This window comes from Phyllostomus hastatus, unplaced genomic scaffold (genome assembly GCF_019186645.2).
Source record: "Phyllostomus hastatus isolate PE091 unplaced genomic scaffold, TTU_PhHast_1.1 phas_contig_159, whole genome shotgun sequence".
NCBI classification, from domain to species: Eukaryota; Metazoa; Chordata; class Mammalia; order Chiroptera; family Phyllostomidae; genus Phyllostomus; species Phyllostomus hastatus.
This window is the reverse complement of record NW_025333640.1, coordinates 30,408,932-30,425,875: the sequence shown is the minus strand read 5'-3', so window position 1 is coordinate 30,425,875 and position 16,944 is coordinate 30,408,932. Positions and strand designations below refer to the sequence as shown.

Below are 16,944 nucleotides of genomic sequence, written 5' to 3'. Positions count from 1 at the left end.
ACCTACTTACAGGCAAATGGACTTGCCTTTAAAATATCTATGAAAGCTCTTCCCATGCTTCAGAAAAAGTCTACCCCCTGCAGACTTTGTCATGATCATGAATTTACAGAAGGGTGTACACTAAGAAATACTAGAAACAATACAGTACACTGATTGAGAGCACAGGTTTAGGAATACGCTTCACTTAGGCTTGAATCCCAGCTCACCTTTCTAACTGTGATCTTAAGGCTCAGTTTCCTCATGTGTGAGACGAGGGAAATCAGAACCACCTCATTGTGGTGTCGTAAAGATTTAATGATGCTTAACAAAGTCCTTGATATTGCTGATTACTATAGTAGATAAATTTTATTAAAGCCTGCCCGAAGTATGAGGATAGGAGCAAGTACAATGTCTGAGGGAAGGTAGCAGAAAAGATTATGGGTTGGTATTTATTAAGTAGTTTTTAAATAAATATTTTCTTGTCTATTTTGTGGGCAAACACAATTTTAAGTCGCAGATTTTTAAATGTTTACCAGGCCCCTGGCATAGTACAGACTAAGAAACACTGAGGATTATGCTCTTGGGGACCTTAGTCTAGTGAAGGAGGAAGATACTCACTAGAAGCACATACGGGATGTTTCTGATATTACATAAAATGTTACAGTGTGTTAAAAAATTACTGCTATTGCAGTAAAGCAAAAGTGAGTGTGTGGGGAGTAACCAGAAACTAAAATGGCAATCTAAGTATTAATAAGACTGTTGTAGATATCTTTTCATCATTTTTAATGGTTGCATAGTATCTATATGTTATTTGCCATGATTTATATAATTGGGTTCCTCTTGATGGATTTAAGACTCCTTGAGGGTAGATTTTTAGGAGTGAAGATTCGAGGCAGTTACAGGCGTTACAATGCTCAAGAGGCGATTGAAGCGTGGAGGAATGGGAAGGTAGGTAGGTAATGGGAACAAGATTATCAAGGGTAGTGTGTCTTGGGCTTTTTAAAACCATGTTCCAGCCAATTGAGAAGATTTTGTTCTGTTTTACTTTGTCATTTATTTAATGAAAACGAAGATTTTTTTCCAAGGAAAATTTTATAATATTAAATATGTACTTTTAGTTGTACATGCTATCCCTTGGATCCCTGGTGTAAAAATTCTCAGACTGAAAAATTTGAACCTGACCTGAAAGAGAAACTTCTGTGAATGTCTGGAAAGGGGAGTGGAAATTTTTTCTTCTGGTAATGTACGTTTCAGAAAGGCCACTTTGTCAGGAGAGAGGAAAAACAGACAGAATGGAAATGGAGGATGGGTGACTTAACCAAGGTCTAAGTGAATGAAAAGCTCCTGCATTAGGGGTGTGGAATTATGTACTTTCCCCTTTATACCATTTTTATCTACCCTGTAATTTTGTTTACTACCTGTGACCCTTACTAGACTCTAAAAATTATTTGTGTCCTGGAGACTACCCATTTTGGTAATCTACCATCCTAATTATTAAGAAATTTTAATTATTTGTTAAGTGAATGATTGCTTGTATCTTATGTGTGGGTGACTTATAGGAAGTGTGTACTGTATTAAGGGTTCTCTCCTGAGGACCTTGTTAGCTACAGAAAACATACACATGATCTAAAACAATTATATGTCACAGATATTCATTCCCTCTTTTTCCTTTAGAAATTAATATTTATGAAGTATTTATTTGGCGCCAGCCAGTGAGCACTTTATATGTTACTCCATTTAGTCATCAAACTACTGTGCTTTGCTTTATCGACTTTCTATTTACGTTTTATAATTGAGGAAACATAGGCAGACTAAACAACTCATCCAAGGTCACAGAGCTAACAAGTCAGGCTAGAGCTGTTTTCTCTGAGAGGCTTGGAAAGCTGTACTAATTTTCATTGTGTTCAACCACCTTCTATCTTTATGTTTTCTCCTTTTTTTTTTTAAGCTTGTACTTTAGAAATAGCTACAGTTCTCTGAGTTTCCTAGGGAATATTACTGGAATATTATTTCTTGACTTAACTAAATCTTTTAGGTTGTATCCTTAACTAAAGCCTTCAGGTTGGCATGTTTATGGCCTTCTCCAGAGGTCAGACAAGAAATACGATGAAGCCATTAAGTGTTATAGAAATGCACTAAAATGGGATAAAGACAATCTTCAAATTTTAAGGGACCTTTCTTTACTACAGATTCAAATGCGAGATCTTGAGGGTTACAGGGTAAGTACAATAGAGAATTTTTTATTCTAGAGGAAAATATTGTTGAAATGTTTAAACCTTTTTGAGTATTTACTGGTAACAAAAATTTCCATTTAAAAAAAGAATTTAATTAAATCTTATTGCCCTCCCCGCAACAGCAATAGTGTTTATGATTGGACCAACAAGATTTTTAGAATAAATTACTTTACTGTGTGGTAGAGTTAGATTACTGTATAGGATTTAGTTAATTAATTCAGTGGAAATTAACATTGGCATTCCTCAAATAGGTGATGTCTTTGTTATTAACATGTAAATATAGTCTTTAGTTACTACATTTTTGGGGAAGCAAAATTTTTTTTGTTATTTTACCTTCATTGAACCTACTATTCTGTCTTTGTGGTTACATTTTAATTCTTGAATCATTCTGTTAAATCAGATCTATTTCCTTCCTCTGTTTCTGCACGTGGTGCATGCTGAGTTGTCATCTGTGGATCTGAATGCAGTAGTTGGGCATTGCATTTTTAACGTTGTGTTTTATTTGTACTACCTTTTCCATCCTATCTTTTCTTAGATTAAGTATATCAGGAAATAACATAATAAATAGATAGTACCTGCTCATAACTTTTTAAAAAATTACAAGATGACCTTGGAACCTTCATTGTGCTTCTTAACAAATATTTTTTTGCTTCTATAAAGCTATACAATATGGACGTTTCAAACTGTTTCTGTTACTTTTCCCAGCATTGTGTTACAGATTGCTCAGGGTTGGGGGGGAATTAGGGAGCATTTGCTTTTACTGTAACCTTAAGAAAAACATTTTTTTTCCACTTAAAGGAAACAAGGTATCAGTTACTTCAGCTTCGACCTGCCCAGAGAGCATCCTGGATTGGTTATGCTATTGCTTATCATTTATTAGAAGATTATGAAATGGCAGCAAAGATTTTAGAAGAATTTAGGAAAACACAACAGGTAAACTAGTAAAATGGGTTTGATTCTGAATGTAAATAAAAGAAAGAAGTGTACATAGACTTGTTAACGTTTTAAAGTTACAAGAATAATATGCAGTGAACTTCATTGAGGAGTTCATGCACATTAATTGTTAATATTTGACACATTTACTTTATAGTCTCTACATCTATTTATTTAAACTTTCTTCCCCAAACATTTGAGGGTATTTGTGGACACTATGCTCCTTTACTCCTAAGTGCTTCAGTGTGGTATTCCCTAAGAATAACTCGGTGATTCTGAACTCTGTAGGTAGTACCATATAGATTATTTAAAAAATTAGGAAAGTTAACATTGACAGACTATTTAATCCATAGCTGATATTCAGACTTTATTAATTATCTCTATCCTTTCCTGAATTTTTTTTCTGTTTCAGGATCCAGTTTAGAATCATACCTTGCATTTGCTTATCATTTCTCTTTGGCTTCTTTTAATATTTGCAAGTTTCTAAGATTCTTTTTGTATTTCACAACATTGACAGTTTTGAAGAGTATGGGGCAGTACTCTTAGAGTGTCCATCAGTTTGGATATGTTTGGTGGTGCCTCATAATTGGATACAGTTACATACTTTTGTCAGGAAACCACAGAAGTGATTGAACTCTTCTCAGTCCATCACCTTAAGAGGCACATGATATCTGTTCTGTTTGATTTCTTGGTTAAGATGGTGTCTATTAGGTTTCTTTGCTATAAACTTATTTTTTCTCTGTGTTTAATATATAATTTGAGACTTTATGAATAGCCTTTTTTTTGTCAAATGTTACCATTCGTTTTAGCATTCATTGGTTATGATTCTTGCTGGAATCAACTGTTTCAATGATAGTTGCAAAGGGATGATGTTATTATATTCCCTCTCAAGAGCTTTCCTTTTCCCCTGTTAATTTATCATAAGGATTTATGAATTCTTAGTCAGTGGGTTATAAGTTAATACTGTCATTACTTAATTGCTCTCTAGACAGATATTTAGAAATCTTTAAAAAATGAGTAGTGTCACCCTGGCTGGTGTAGCTTGGATTGAGTGCCAGCCTGTGAACCAAAGGGTTGCCAGTTTGATCCCTAGTCAGGGAACATGTCTGGGTTGTGGGCCAGGTCCCTGGCGGGAGGGGTGCAGAAGAAACAGCCACACACTGATGTTTCTCCCCCTCTCTTTCTCCCTCCCTTCCCCTCTCTCTAAATATAAATAAGTAAAATCTTTTAAAAAAATGAGTAGTGTTGATCAGATAGTATCTTTAGACTTCTTGTGTATATTTGAATGTGTAAGCAATTTTCTAATATGAAACCAAAATTCTTACTGTTAGTATTCCTTATGTCCATATATAGACATCCCCTGATAAAGTGGATTATGAATATAGTGAACTCCTTTTATATCAGAATCAAGTTCTTCGAGAAGCAGGTCTCTATAGAGAAGCCCTGGAACACCTTTGTACCTATGAAAAGCAGATTTGTGATAAACTTGCTGTAGAAGAAACCAAAGGTATTTTTTTTAAGAATGTTATTTATTCTAGTATTTAATTATGACAAAGAGCAAGGCTGAAATTCAGTTGCTGTTGATAATTGCATATAATTCAACTTTCTGATGATAGAACATCTGTTTCTTACATATGTACTTTGAATAATTGATATGTGGGAAAATATACCTTTAAACAATATTGTTGATATAGGTTAAAAATTGTGAACAGTAAGGATATTGAAGTGACTCAGTAAAATATTTTTCTTGAAATAAAGTGTTTTTATCTTAAAATATTATAGGATTTGATCAAAACATAGGAGACAATTGCTTGATTTTATAAGACATAGGGTTAAATTTATTAGAAACATCTTGTTAGTAGAACAGATTGTGTATATCAGAGTTCTTTATTGCCAGGCATATATACAGATAAACCAGTCTTTACTAAAGAATATATGGAACATCCCTAGAGTTCTTTATAGTTTATGTGACTGTAGAAGGAACAGGAATCAAAACCAGAGATTTGGGTTTTTATGTGTGGATTGCAGTAGGAGGGGTAGATCTTTAAATAAAGATCTTTAATGCTGCTGTTATTTCTCAGAGGGCTGAGAAAGAAGAGTCTTACAGTTTTAAGAGTTGAGGAAGTGATCATGGAAAATGAAAGAATAACAAGTAATTGAAAACACAAGTACTTTTTAAGAATTGCCATCTGAAATGTTGCTTTGCCCTTGTTAGTGCAGGTAACTGAAGTTTGCTGGTTTCAGTTCCCTCAGCTCCCCTTGAAGTTGAACACCAGAAATGCGTGGTATCTGTGTGCGTACTGGGTGTAGTCATTATTTGCCAGATGAACTCTGAGCAGATGATAATGCTACTGGAAAGAAAGAACATGGAAGTTTAAGGTTCCTGGGCCTCAGTTGTGAACTATAGATTCTGAGCAGCTCTCTTTCATTTGAGCCGTCATCCCTTAATAGTCTATTAGTTATAAAGGGAGGAACTTCATGACTTACTGGGAGGATGACAAGATTGGAAAAAAGTAGTTCAGGTTCTTTCATTTGCTGGCCTCTCACTAGCTGAATGATCCAGGCAAGTCTTGGGTCTCAGTTTCTTTTTGAAAATACAACAGTTTTCAAAATACTTTGTAAGTACGTCATTTCATTTTCTCTTGTTGATAACCTTATTAGTGAGGAAGAACAGATAGATCAAGTTAGATGAGGATTCAGAATTGACCAGTGGATTTTAGCAATTTGAAAGTAATGGTTGACCCTAACTAAAGCACTTTCTGAACATTTGGAAGGAAGGTGGTAAAAGCCCAAGCAAATCAAATACATTTAAATAAGACGGAAAGTAGCAGAATTGCATATATAATGCATTAATGGCTCCCATAAGTTTTGCTATATGGAAAAACAGTGGTGGATAAAACAGGTTACAAGATCAAAAAGTGGTTTTTTATAGCTTATGTTTATGTTCACTTGAGAATGAGCTAGTGAACAGAATATTTGATACAGTGGAGGGACTGTGATCTGGTGGATAAGTTGAAGGGTTAGCCATAGATAACAGCATGAATACTTGATCCCCAGTAATAAGAGACGGTAGACAGTAGAGTGTATGGGCAAGTGGATGTGCACATGTAGTGGGCATTTGGGAGTTCTCATTTCTTCCATTTTCTCGGTGAAATAGAAAACAGCGCCATCAGTGCATTTCATAAAGTATGCATTGATTACTGGTAGTGAGTCAGGTATTGGGGACAGTATATATAAAGAGAATAGAATGGAACTGACAGTAGAATCATCAGTCTTTGGGAATTTCAGTAATAAAGGCATTTTAGTGGTGGGTGGTCAGGATTATTTGGGAACTTCCTGGAATAGGTGAGTGGGCATATAATTAGGCAGAAGTTTCATCAATTCTTATTCCACCAGTTCCTTTTGCAAAAAAAACATGTGGGAGAAGATTAAAGGAAGGAAATGTGGATGGGTGTAGTATAGAGGAGAAAAGTTGTAGGATATTTTGTTTGTTCTCTGTGGAGTAGGCTTTTGGTTAATATAGAACAGGATGTCAACCTCAGCACTTTCGAGATTTTGGGACCCATGTTGGAGATGGAAGTCTCCTGTACGTTGCAGGATGTTTAGCAGCATTCCTAGCTTCTCCCCACCAGATACCAGTAGCAGCTACTTCCGCTTTACTGGGACAACTGAAAATTTTCCAGATATTGGCGAATATCCCCTGGATGGCGAAATTACCCTTGGTTAGAACCACTGGTACAGACATTAAGAATATGGGCTCTTTAAGCCAGATTGCTTGGTTCAAATCCTGACTCCAACAATTAACTAGTTGGAAAACCCTCAGCAAGTTTACTTAGGTTCTCCCTGCTTTAAATGGTGAAAGTAACAGCAACCTACCTCATAGTATTTTGAGAATTGAGTTAGGTAATGCATGCAAAACATTTAAAAGTCACTAGCACACAGTGAGCACTCAGTAGATGTTCATTTTTATTATCTGGTGAGAGCCAAGGACATAAGGGTGAAGTTATGCTTTGAAAATAATACTTTTGGTTAGTAGCCATTAAGGGTAAGGATTCTGAGCAGGGTTTGAGGCTTATGTGGATTTGGAGCTCATATTTCTACTGAAACAACGGTCTCTGTGCATTCATCTTTTGACTGCTTTCTCTTGTGAGAAACTGTGGAGCAAACAAACAATTGGAATGGTCCAGGCCTTAAAGTTGGTAAATAAGGAAGCTGAGGTTTTGAGACCGATTTCGACACTTGGGACTGCTGATACTATTCAGGCATGAGATTGGTCCCACAGCCGAGAGGAGACAAGCAGTGAGTCTCACTGGTTGCCGAGATGGCCTGAGGAAAAGAAGGGAATGGTTTTTTGATAAAGTTGAGGGATAGGATTGGTGAGATGAGGAAAAGGAAGACAAATCAGTTACGCTTAAAGCAAGATTTTTTTTGGTAGTCAGAAGTACTAGAAAATAAAGGTTTTAGATGTGGTTATGAATATAGGCTTTAGAGCAAAATAGTTTTATAGTCGATGAAAGGATGATAAATTTAGCATATTAGATTGTTTCATTAATTTGGATGTTAAGCCCTGACTGGTGTGGCTCAGCTGGGCATCATCCCATTAACCAAAAGGTTGCTGGTTCGATTCCTGGTCAGGGCACATGCCTGGGTTGTAGGCCCAAGTCCCCAGTTGGGGTGCGTTGAGAGGCAGTCGATTGATGTTTCTCTGGCACATTGATGTTTCTCTTCCTATCTTTCTCCCTCCTTTCCCCTCTCTGAAAATAGATAAGAAAAATCTTTAAAAAAATAATTTGATGTTAAAATTGTCCATATGATATCAAGAATAATTAACTGAGTAGTAGATAGTGGTTTGGTGATTATGTTCACTGAATTTGGGAAAGCAGGTTGGAGTTAGACCAATACCTGAATAAAGTGAGGATGTGACTAGAATGGCATTTCTAAATATGAACTCAAAAAGGGGAGGACAATAAAATGACAGGATAAATAGTCCTGCTACAGGAATCAGGAACTCAGGAAGATACCTAATCTGTCCGCTTCCCAGCATTGAAGAGATTTTAAGGGAAAGTTTGAGGAAAAGTTAAAGTTACAACTAGAAAATATGTAGTTAATTTAAGTTGTTTTTTTTATCAGGGGAACTTCTGTTGCAATTATGTCGCTTGGAAGATGCAGCTGATGTTTATAGAGGGTTGCAAGAGAGAAATCCTGAAAACTGGGCCTATTACAAAGGCTTGGAAAAAGCACTCAAGCCAGGTAGCATTGTTTAAAATTTACTTTTCTAAGTTTTAATTGCTTCTTTTGTTAATACATTGTGTTGACCAAAAACTCCATGTGTTTTTTGTTGTTTTTTTTTTTTCCGTAAAAGAAAAGATGCGTTTTCATTTTCACCATTAACTGTATCGATTTGGTTATTTTGAGTATGCCGGGTATCTCCCCCTTGGTATAACGTTGATTGTTCTCAGTTAATGTCTTGATTTGATCGCTGTCAACTTCATCTGGGCTACCCAACTGTGGAGCATCGTCCAGCGAGAACTCTCCAGCACCGTTCATTCAGTCAGTCACAGCACCGTCTCCACACTGCATACATGGTTTTCTGCACTTCTGTTGCGTTTTTACCTTTCTTGAAATAATGAGGCACAATATGCTGAAAATGTTGAATTGCTACACAAAAATTCACCAATTTTGATAAGTTTTTCTTTTTTTTAAATGCATGCTGATACGATAGCTGTAACAATATAATTTAACAAAATTGTTTTGACTGAAGTTAAAGACAACTAAGTACTGCTAGAGCCATCACACGGAAAAAGACCAAATGAACTTTTTGGCTAATTCAATATTTTATTAACTCACTGAAAAGTATGACTAGAAAAATAGTGGTTAAGAATTGGTTCAGAATCTAAATACACAAATACATTTGCCAACTTCTATTGAATATGGCAGACAGCATTTTCTGAATCATCTCTTTAACACCACAGATTCATAGGAATAGATGAGAAAAAATTAGAGACAACTTTTATATTTTCATAAATGCATAGCAACAACAAAAGCGTGAAAGGGAAATTTCCATTGACAGAGATGGAGATGTCTCCCTGAAGGAAAGAAGCAAACATAACTTCCGTGGTAACCTGTGGCCACAGCAGAGTGGCTGGCCAGGGGCTCGTGAGTGCAGCTGAAAAAACAGTGCTTTCCTCTGTTGGAAGAGGGACTACCATATTTTGCCATGTATAATATGCACTTTTTTGCCCAGATTTTTTAGGGAAAAATAAGATATGCATTATGCATGTGTAGTACTAATTCCATATCTATATAAATGTTTTTAATTCTTTTATTTATGCTTATGATATCCATATGCAAAATAATACCCTGGAATATGATAATCAGTCTTGTTTCTAAATATAAATAAGTAAAAACTGAATTAAAATTTTTAAATGAAAATTTTTTTCCCTGAAAGTTTGGGCCAAAAATGTGGGTGCACATTATACATAGCAGTGATTGTACATGACAAAATACGGTAGATTTCCATCACTCAATAAACCTGGGTCCAGAGACTCTCTTCTTCTCTTCTCCCCTCCCTGCCCCATCCCTCTTTTCCCCATCACCCTCTCCAGTGAATGGTACCCACTTGTAAGGACAAGCCCAGGAACATGTCATCTACATAACGGCCTGCCTGCTCCTTAGCCAGGATGTTTCCCTCAAGACTTGTACTGAGCCATTTCTGATCATTGCTATACGCAGGAGAAACTTCGTAGCACAATGTCATACCACCCTAGGAACACCAGCACAGCAGTGATACTCACCTGTGCTAGCACGAGGAAGAGTAGCGGTAATGGAGAAACCTGAGATGAGGACCAGGAGTTCCAGCCATGAAATCTCAATGGTTATGAGAAAGTACCAGTTAGCAGTCTGGAAAAAGAAAGACCTACTTATTGACATAAAAATGTAGTAGAGTGAATAAAAGGCCACAGCTGAAGAGAAATTAGTGTAATGGAAGATTGGTGAACCTAGGAAAGCTTGGAACTGAGAGTGAAAGCGAAAATATAAAAGAAGTAAGGAAAAATGGAAGATAGGGGACAGATCCGGAAGGTCCAAAGTAAATCAGAGGAAAGGAATTAGAAAAGCAGAGGCTGAAGACAGTAGTGGAGAAGCCATATATGGAAATAGAATAATTAAGCCTTTCTCGGAACTCATGTGAAGGAGTCCTCAGGTTTTTAAAGGCTACCTAGAGCAGAACAGGATAAAGAAAATTTGTATTTTATATGAGTGTAGGCATTTAAAGTGTGAAAACATTAGAAGGAAGGAGTACTCTAAAATGATTGATGATATATTTAAGCAGTTATAGATGATTTTCTTATCTGCAAATTTTCTGTTTAATGATGGTAATTTTTATATACTTTGAGAAATTTGTAATTTGCTAGAAAATGATAGTTATAATCAAATATAGAAAGAATTTTTGTTTTGTCTGCAGCTAATATGTTAGAACGATTAAAAATTTATGAGGAGGCCTGGACTAAATATCCCAGGGGACTGGTGCCAAGAAGACTGCCATTAAACTTTTTATCTGGTAAGTGAGGGTAATTGTAAGAGATGAAAATGATGGTATGATGTACAGTTTCCTTGTTTTTAAATAAATGAGTGTCCCCACTGAGATTAAAGTGCACATTGTTAGAGTGTTGTCTGGGTACATGTAAGTCAACAGGATTTTTTCTTCCAAGGTGAGAAGTTTAAGGAATGTCTGGATAAGTTCTTAAGGATGAACTTCAGCAAAGGTTGTCCGCCAGTCTTCAATACTTTGAGGTCATTATACAAAGATAAAGAAAAGGTAAGAGCAAAATACGATTTTTTGACTATCATTTCTTTGCTCACTACTTGGAGTAATGGATTCTTGCTTATCTGTGCACGCGGTACGCATTTTTTGAATCCGGTATTAGTCTTCCCAGCTTGCAATTTAAATGCTCCCGTGCCTCTTCTTTTTCATCCTCTACTTTCTTTAGCTAAATGACGTATTGTTTATTTGTTTTCTCAGTCTTCTGTTTCTGCTGTGTACTTTGATAAATCAGTGTGTGTGTGAAAAGTTGGTCAGGTAGTGATTTTGTTGATAAATCAGTGTGTGTGTGTGTGAAAAGTTGGTAAGGTAGTGATTTCGTCAGTATTTTTCTTTAAACCCTGCTCATGGTGAAACTCCAAAGTGATTTCTTTTTGTAAACTAAGTTTTAGCTTAGCAGCAATGTTTTTCCTTTCTTATTTGGTAGAAAAAAATTCTGTCAAAAGAGTCTATTTGCTATCCTGGCAAGTTAACTTTCTCTTTCAGCTATGTATTACAATATTCAAATGCATGTTAAGAGGATGTTTTGATCTCAGTTTAGATTATTTTGTTTGCAAGTGCAGTGGCATCAAGACATACTGGTTGGATATTTTTTTTAATCAGTTATAGTGAAGAATCAGAGAGATGGGACAAATTAAACATGTTAAACACTGACATACAGCACATAAGGTATACTAATTTGCCAGTCTTTTGTTAAATGGCTCAAGGCATGGACTTTCTTGATGACCATTTCGCTTCTTTTTCTTACGTAAATCACTTTTATAAAATGTGGTCTGTTATTTTCAGTTTGGGTAGAGTGATAACTTGATTGCAAAGTATTCTGAACTGTAGAATTCCTATATACTTCCATGATATATATGGTTCTCTCATTGAACTCGAAGTTGGTTAAAAATACGTAATTCATCCCAAGTCTTTCCACGATGTTCAACTTACAGAAAGTTCTTTTTGTTCTCGTTTATTAATGTTATATAACAGTGACTTAAATTCTACAATGATAATAAATGCAACTGATTCAAACAGGTTTGGGGGAAAAAACCTCTTAGTAAGGATGTAGCTCAATTTGTGGGAGCAGAAGAACGTGGACGCACCAGAGTGACCTAGCTGTGGCCATTCAGCCTCACAGTTTTCTGAGGTGATGGAGCGAGCTGGTGCTAGTCTGTTGGGTCAGTTAAGCTGAGGTCATTTAAGAGAGCTTCTGTAGTAACAGAAGTCCATCAGAGGTGGATTAAACAAAGAAGGAAATTAATAAATTAAAAGTATTTGCAGATGTGTTAGGGAGCCGTGAACAAGGAGTATAGTCATGACTCGGGAGAAGCCAGAATCTGGACAGCCCCTCCTCCTCCAGGACCTCAGAAACCCATTCGTGGTTCCCCGTTGGCTTCTCTGATGCTCTCCCTGGTTATGAGATTGAGAGCGATGCTATCGTCTACTTACAGATTTCTCTTTCCACATAGTATTTAATTTTTGATTCCTGAAGAGTGAATCCTAAAGGGTGTTACTTTAAAGGGTGTCATTCATATAAAGGGTGTTATTTTATGTGGATTGATTATCTGGTTCAGCTTAATGCTTTGTTTTCTAGCAGGGAAAGGAGTTGCCAGAAAGTTTTTAGAAAGTTATGTCTTAACACATACCTTCAAAAATACAAGGTTTAACTCTCTTCAATTTTTATCCATAGGTTAAGAGATTTATAAAAGTGTGTGTCAGTGTTTATCAAGTCCTTTAATAGTAAATAGCACATTTTGCACAGAAATAATAAGTTTTCTTTTCTCTCTCTCTATATATATTTAATTAAAGTGTGCTTGTGTATTTGTATTCTAGGTGGCTATCATTGAAGAATTAGTAGTAGGTTATGAAACCTCTCTTAAAAGCTGCCGGTTATTTAACCCCAATGGTAAGTGCTCAATTTTGTTTTAAAAACATCTTGAAATTTTTAATATACCATGAAATTCTTACTTAGAAGATCAGTATTGTTCATTATCTAGGCAGTAAGTTTTGTATATTTACACCTTTTCCCCTTTAAGATAGAGCTGTATCAGTTTGAACATTGTGAAAATATTTGGTAAAAAGAGAGTCACATTAGCTTACTTAAAAACATTTTTTTGTAGAATGTCCATGAAACTAGATGTAATAGCATAATGATTCTCCATTTACCCACCACCCAGCTCCAGCAATTTTTAACTCATGGTCAAACCTGATTCGTTTCTATTCTTACCTACTTCTCCGGCAGGGATGTCCAGCCCGTGGCCCACTGGCCACATGTAGCCCAAGATAGCTATGAGTGTGGCCCAATGCAAAATTGACTTAAAACATTTTTTTTATTTTTTGCTCATCAGTTTTCATTAATGTTTATGTATTTAATGTGAGGCCCAAGACAGCTCTTCTTCCAGAGATGCCAAAAGGTTGTACACACCTATTACTGCTATGTTATTCTGAAGCAAATCCCAAACATTTTATCATTTCATCAGTGAGTATTTTAATATTCAGAAGATTGTGATCATAATATCATTATCATACCCGGACATTAATACTTTCTTAATTTCAAAGAAAAAGGTCCACATTTATATTTCCACTTATACACGTCATTTTTGGGTTTCGGAGCTTGTTTGAATGAAGATGCAGATGAAATCTATACTTTGAATTTGGTTGATATGTCTCTTAATTCTCTTTAATCTGTAGGTTTTCCCTCCATCTTCTCTTCTTCCTGCAACTTCTTTGTTAAAGAATTTAGACTTTTTTGCCCTGGCTGGTGTAGCTCAGTGGATTGAATGCTGGCCTGTGAACCAAAGGGTTGCTGGTTCAATTCCCAGTCAGGGCACATACCTGGGTTGCAGGCCAGGTCTCCAGTAGGGGGCGCGTGCGAGGCAACCACACATTGATGTTTCTCTCCCTCTCTTTCTCCTTCTCTTCCCCTCTCTCTAAAAATAAATAAGTGAAGTCTTTAAAAAAAATAATTTAGACTTTTTTAGTTTTTCTACGGTCTAGATCACAGGTGGCAAACACAAGGCCCCACGGAGTGGATCCGGCCCACCACCTTGTTTTCTTTGGTCCAGCACCTCGTTTCTACCTGGCGGAAGCCCAAGCTCCTTGCCCCTAGTTGAGGAGTAGTTACATGTATACAGTCCTAAATTACATTTGGCTCTTTGAAAGCCGCAAGGCTGATATGGCCCCTGGTGAGAATGAGTGTGACAGCCTTGGTCTAGGTTTTGCTGAATGTACCTCCATGGTGTTTCTTAACATGTTGTTCCTCCGTTACTTGAATGTATTATAAATTGGTCGTTGGTGGATAGTTGTATTGTCGAGTATGATAGGTATTAGCTACATGTGGCTATTAAGAAATTAAAAATTCAGTTTCTCAGCTGCAGTAGCCACATTTTAAATGCCACTCAGTAGCCATCTGAAGCTGCTTACCATGTTAGACAGAGCAGATACAGGACATGACTGTCATCACAGAAACTTCTAATGGACGGGTCTGACAAGAGGCTTGAAGTTTAAAAACTGGGGATTTGCTTTTTGTTTCGTTTCAACTGTAAGAGTGGTGTGCCAGATTACTTCACAGGTGGTGGTGTGTTCTTCCATCAGGAGGCATGGAGTATTTGTCATGCATATTAGCAACTGTTATGAATTATAAACTGGTGATATTCCATCATTCTTTTTTTTTTTACCATAAAAGAGAACTTTTTCTTCATTTATTTCTGCCTTTTCTCCCCTGCCTCCTCTACCTTTTTTTTTTCCCTGTTGCTCTTTACCAGTTTTCAAAAGAATTAATTGGTTTAGCAGCATCCTTCAAAGATGGTTAGTTTTAAAAGTATTATGAATTCCTGGATTTAAACATATTTAAAAATCATTGTAGTTTTAAATGCTTCCAGCTTCCTTATAAGATGGTAGTAGATGATAGCTTCCTTGCAGTTTGGTATGACAAGATTATTCCAGTTCATCTTGTCCACTGCCCCTAGTGGGCCTGGAATCCATTGTTTTTCCCGAGGAGCCCTTGGTTCTGACAGTGGGAGAGAGCCCAGTGTGGGACCTGGGGTGCTCATTGCTGTTGGGTTGATCATTGTTTTTAGGTCTCAGATTAATTTTAATAATACTTTTTAAAAGGCGTTACCATGGTTTCATTGGTTAATCATCATAATATTCCTTTGATTATCAGCATTTTCCTACATATTTTACAAATGTGGAAGAGGTTCAATGACATGCCCAAGAATATGCAGCACTTTAGTTGCAGATCTGTCAGATCGGGAGTTGGTGAGTTCCACTCCTATTGTTTGTCCGCTGAGCCATCCTACTTTTACCAAAAAAAAATGAGCAATCTATTGCTTTCTCTGAAACCCAATAGCAGTTCTGATTTTAGAAATTTGTGTTAAAAAGCACTTTTTAATGTGTGGGTTGTGTATTTAACTTCCACATTTTCTTATGAGTACATCAAATTAAATTATGAACTAAAACATAGAATAAGCATTTTTACTTACCTTTTTTGATATAGTGTTTATTCTACCTCAATTATGAATTGTTGCATATTCAGCATAATATTAGAATATATTAAGAATATTATAATCACCAGAATTTAAAATAACCACATCACAAGTATATTTATGTATGTATTAGCTAGAAACCCAATTAAGCACTTGGGCCTTGTTGTTTTGTTTTCGTTTTTGTTTTTTTACCTCATATTAATGGAATTTTTTTTCTTTTCCTTTTCTCTGTCATATATAACACCCTGATCAATATACTCTCATAGTTCTCATACAACTTGTCTTCCCCCACACCTTTCAGTTTCCTTTCAGGTAATTTCTTGTATCTTTGATTTCACTTACCTGCCATATTTACTATGTAAAGAAAGTTCTTACTAACTGCAAGGCATTGTGCAAGGGGCTATCGTGATACAGAAAAGAAAACATGGTCCCATCCAAAGATCTTATAAATTTAAGGGTAGTTTTATAGCTAGGTACATAAATAACATGGTTCAAACTAGTTTCCTTATTAATAAAGATGGAGTACCCATTTTGAGGTGGGTACCCTCTGTGTATGTATATATGTATATATATAATGACTAATCTTGGTTTCTTTCTTCTTGCACCCGCTTCTCCTACTTTTTAAAGATGATGGAAAAGAAGAACCGCCAACCACGTTACTTTGGGTTCAGTACTACTTGGCACAACATTACGACAAAATTGGCCAGCCATCCATCGCTCTGGAATACATCAACACCGCTATTGAAAGTACACCTACATTGATAGAACTCTTTCTTGTGAAAGCTAAAATCTATAAGGTAAATATTTATTCCCTTTTTTTCTTATCAGGTAATAAGACATAAAAAATTTTTCTGTATTTTATAGATTCTGAATGCTATAAGAACGATGACTATTTTGTAGCTTATAAACTATGGATTAGCAAGTATAGTACATTTCTCAGCCTGAATACTTTTAGACTTGTTATGGTCATGCTAATTGGATCACTCATATCCATGTATACACATATATGTGGTTATTTATGGTTGTTCATGTTACATATCCTCATACGTTTATTGCATACCATCAGGTTATTTTCTTGGTTTTAGGTAGTAAGAGTATAGGTAATCAAAAGTAAGTACATTTGCTGTGAGATGTTTGTTTCTATTAACATCTGAGTATGAGATTATACATGTTAGTATCTGGTAATGTTAGTAAAATTAAAGATTCTACTGTGAATATTACATATTGTCTCTTGCGTCCTCAGCTTTTGGGTCTTACATGAGAATCTCTAATCATATTTTAGCATCATCTTAAAATAAAGTTGGCTTTTAATACAAATATAATTTAGTAATAAAAGCTCTTGGGGAAGAGATTATAAACCAATAATTTATTTACCAAAAATAATGAAATTAAGTAATGTTTTAAAAGCACTTTCCAAAGCCAGGTTGCGTTCATTGGTTTTGTGGCTCTGCCAGGCGGACGGGTTAGGTGAGACAGGAGGAGGGTCATGGTGGAGTGCCCGCTGATG

At 36.0% G+C, this 16,944-nt stretch overlaps 1 protein-coding gene across 2 annotated transcripts in view; it reads left to right on the top strand.

Moving 5' to 3' along the window:
• NAA15 (N-alpha-acetyltransferase 15, NatA auxiliary subunit) overlaps positions 1 to 16,944 on the top strand; it is a 63,393-nt gene that overhangs the window by 25,882 nt on the left and 20,567 nt on the right. For both annotated transcript variants that reach the window (XM_045831031.1, XM_045831030.1), the window contains exons 4-11: positions 2,041 to 2,198; positions 3,012 to 3,146; positions 4,500 to 4,653; positions 8,277 to 8,396; positions 10,609 to 10,704; positions 10,856 to 10,962; positions 12,784 to 12,856; positions 16,065 to 16,234. In XM_045831031.1, the coding sequence (XP_045686987.1) occupies positions 2,041 to 2,198; positions 3,012 to 3,146; positions 4,500 to 4,653; positions 8,277 to 8,396; positions 10,609 to 10,704; positions 10,856 to 10,962; positions 12,784 to 12,856; positions 16,065 to 16,234 (1,013 nt within the window). The remainder of the gene's footprint in view (positions 1 to 2,040; positions 2,199 to 3,011; positions 3,147 to 4,499; positions 4,654 to 8,276; positions 8,397 to 10,608; positions 10,705 to 10,855; positions 10,963 to 12,783; positions 12,857 to 16,064; positions 16,235 to 16,944) is intronic.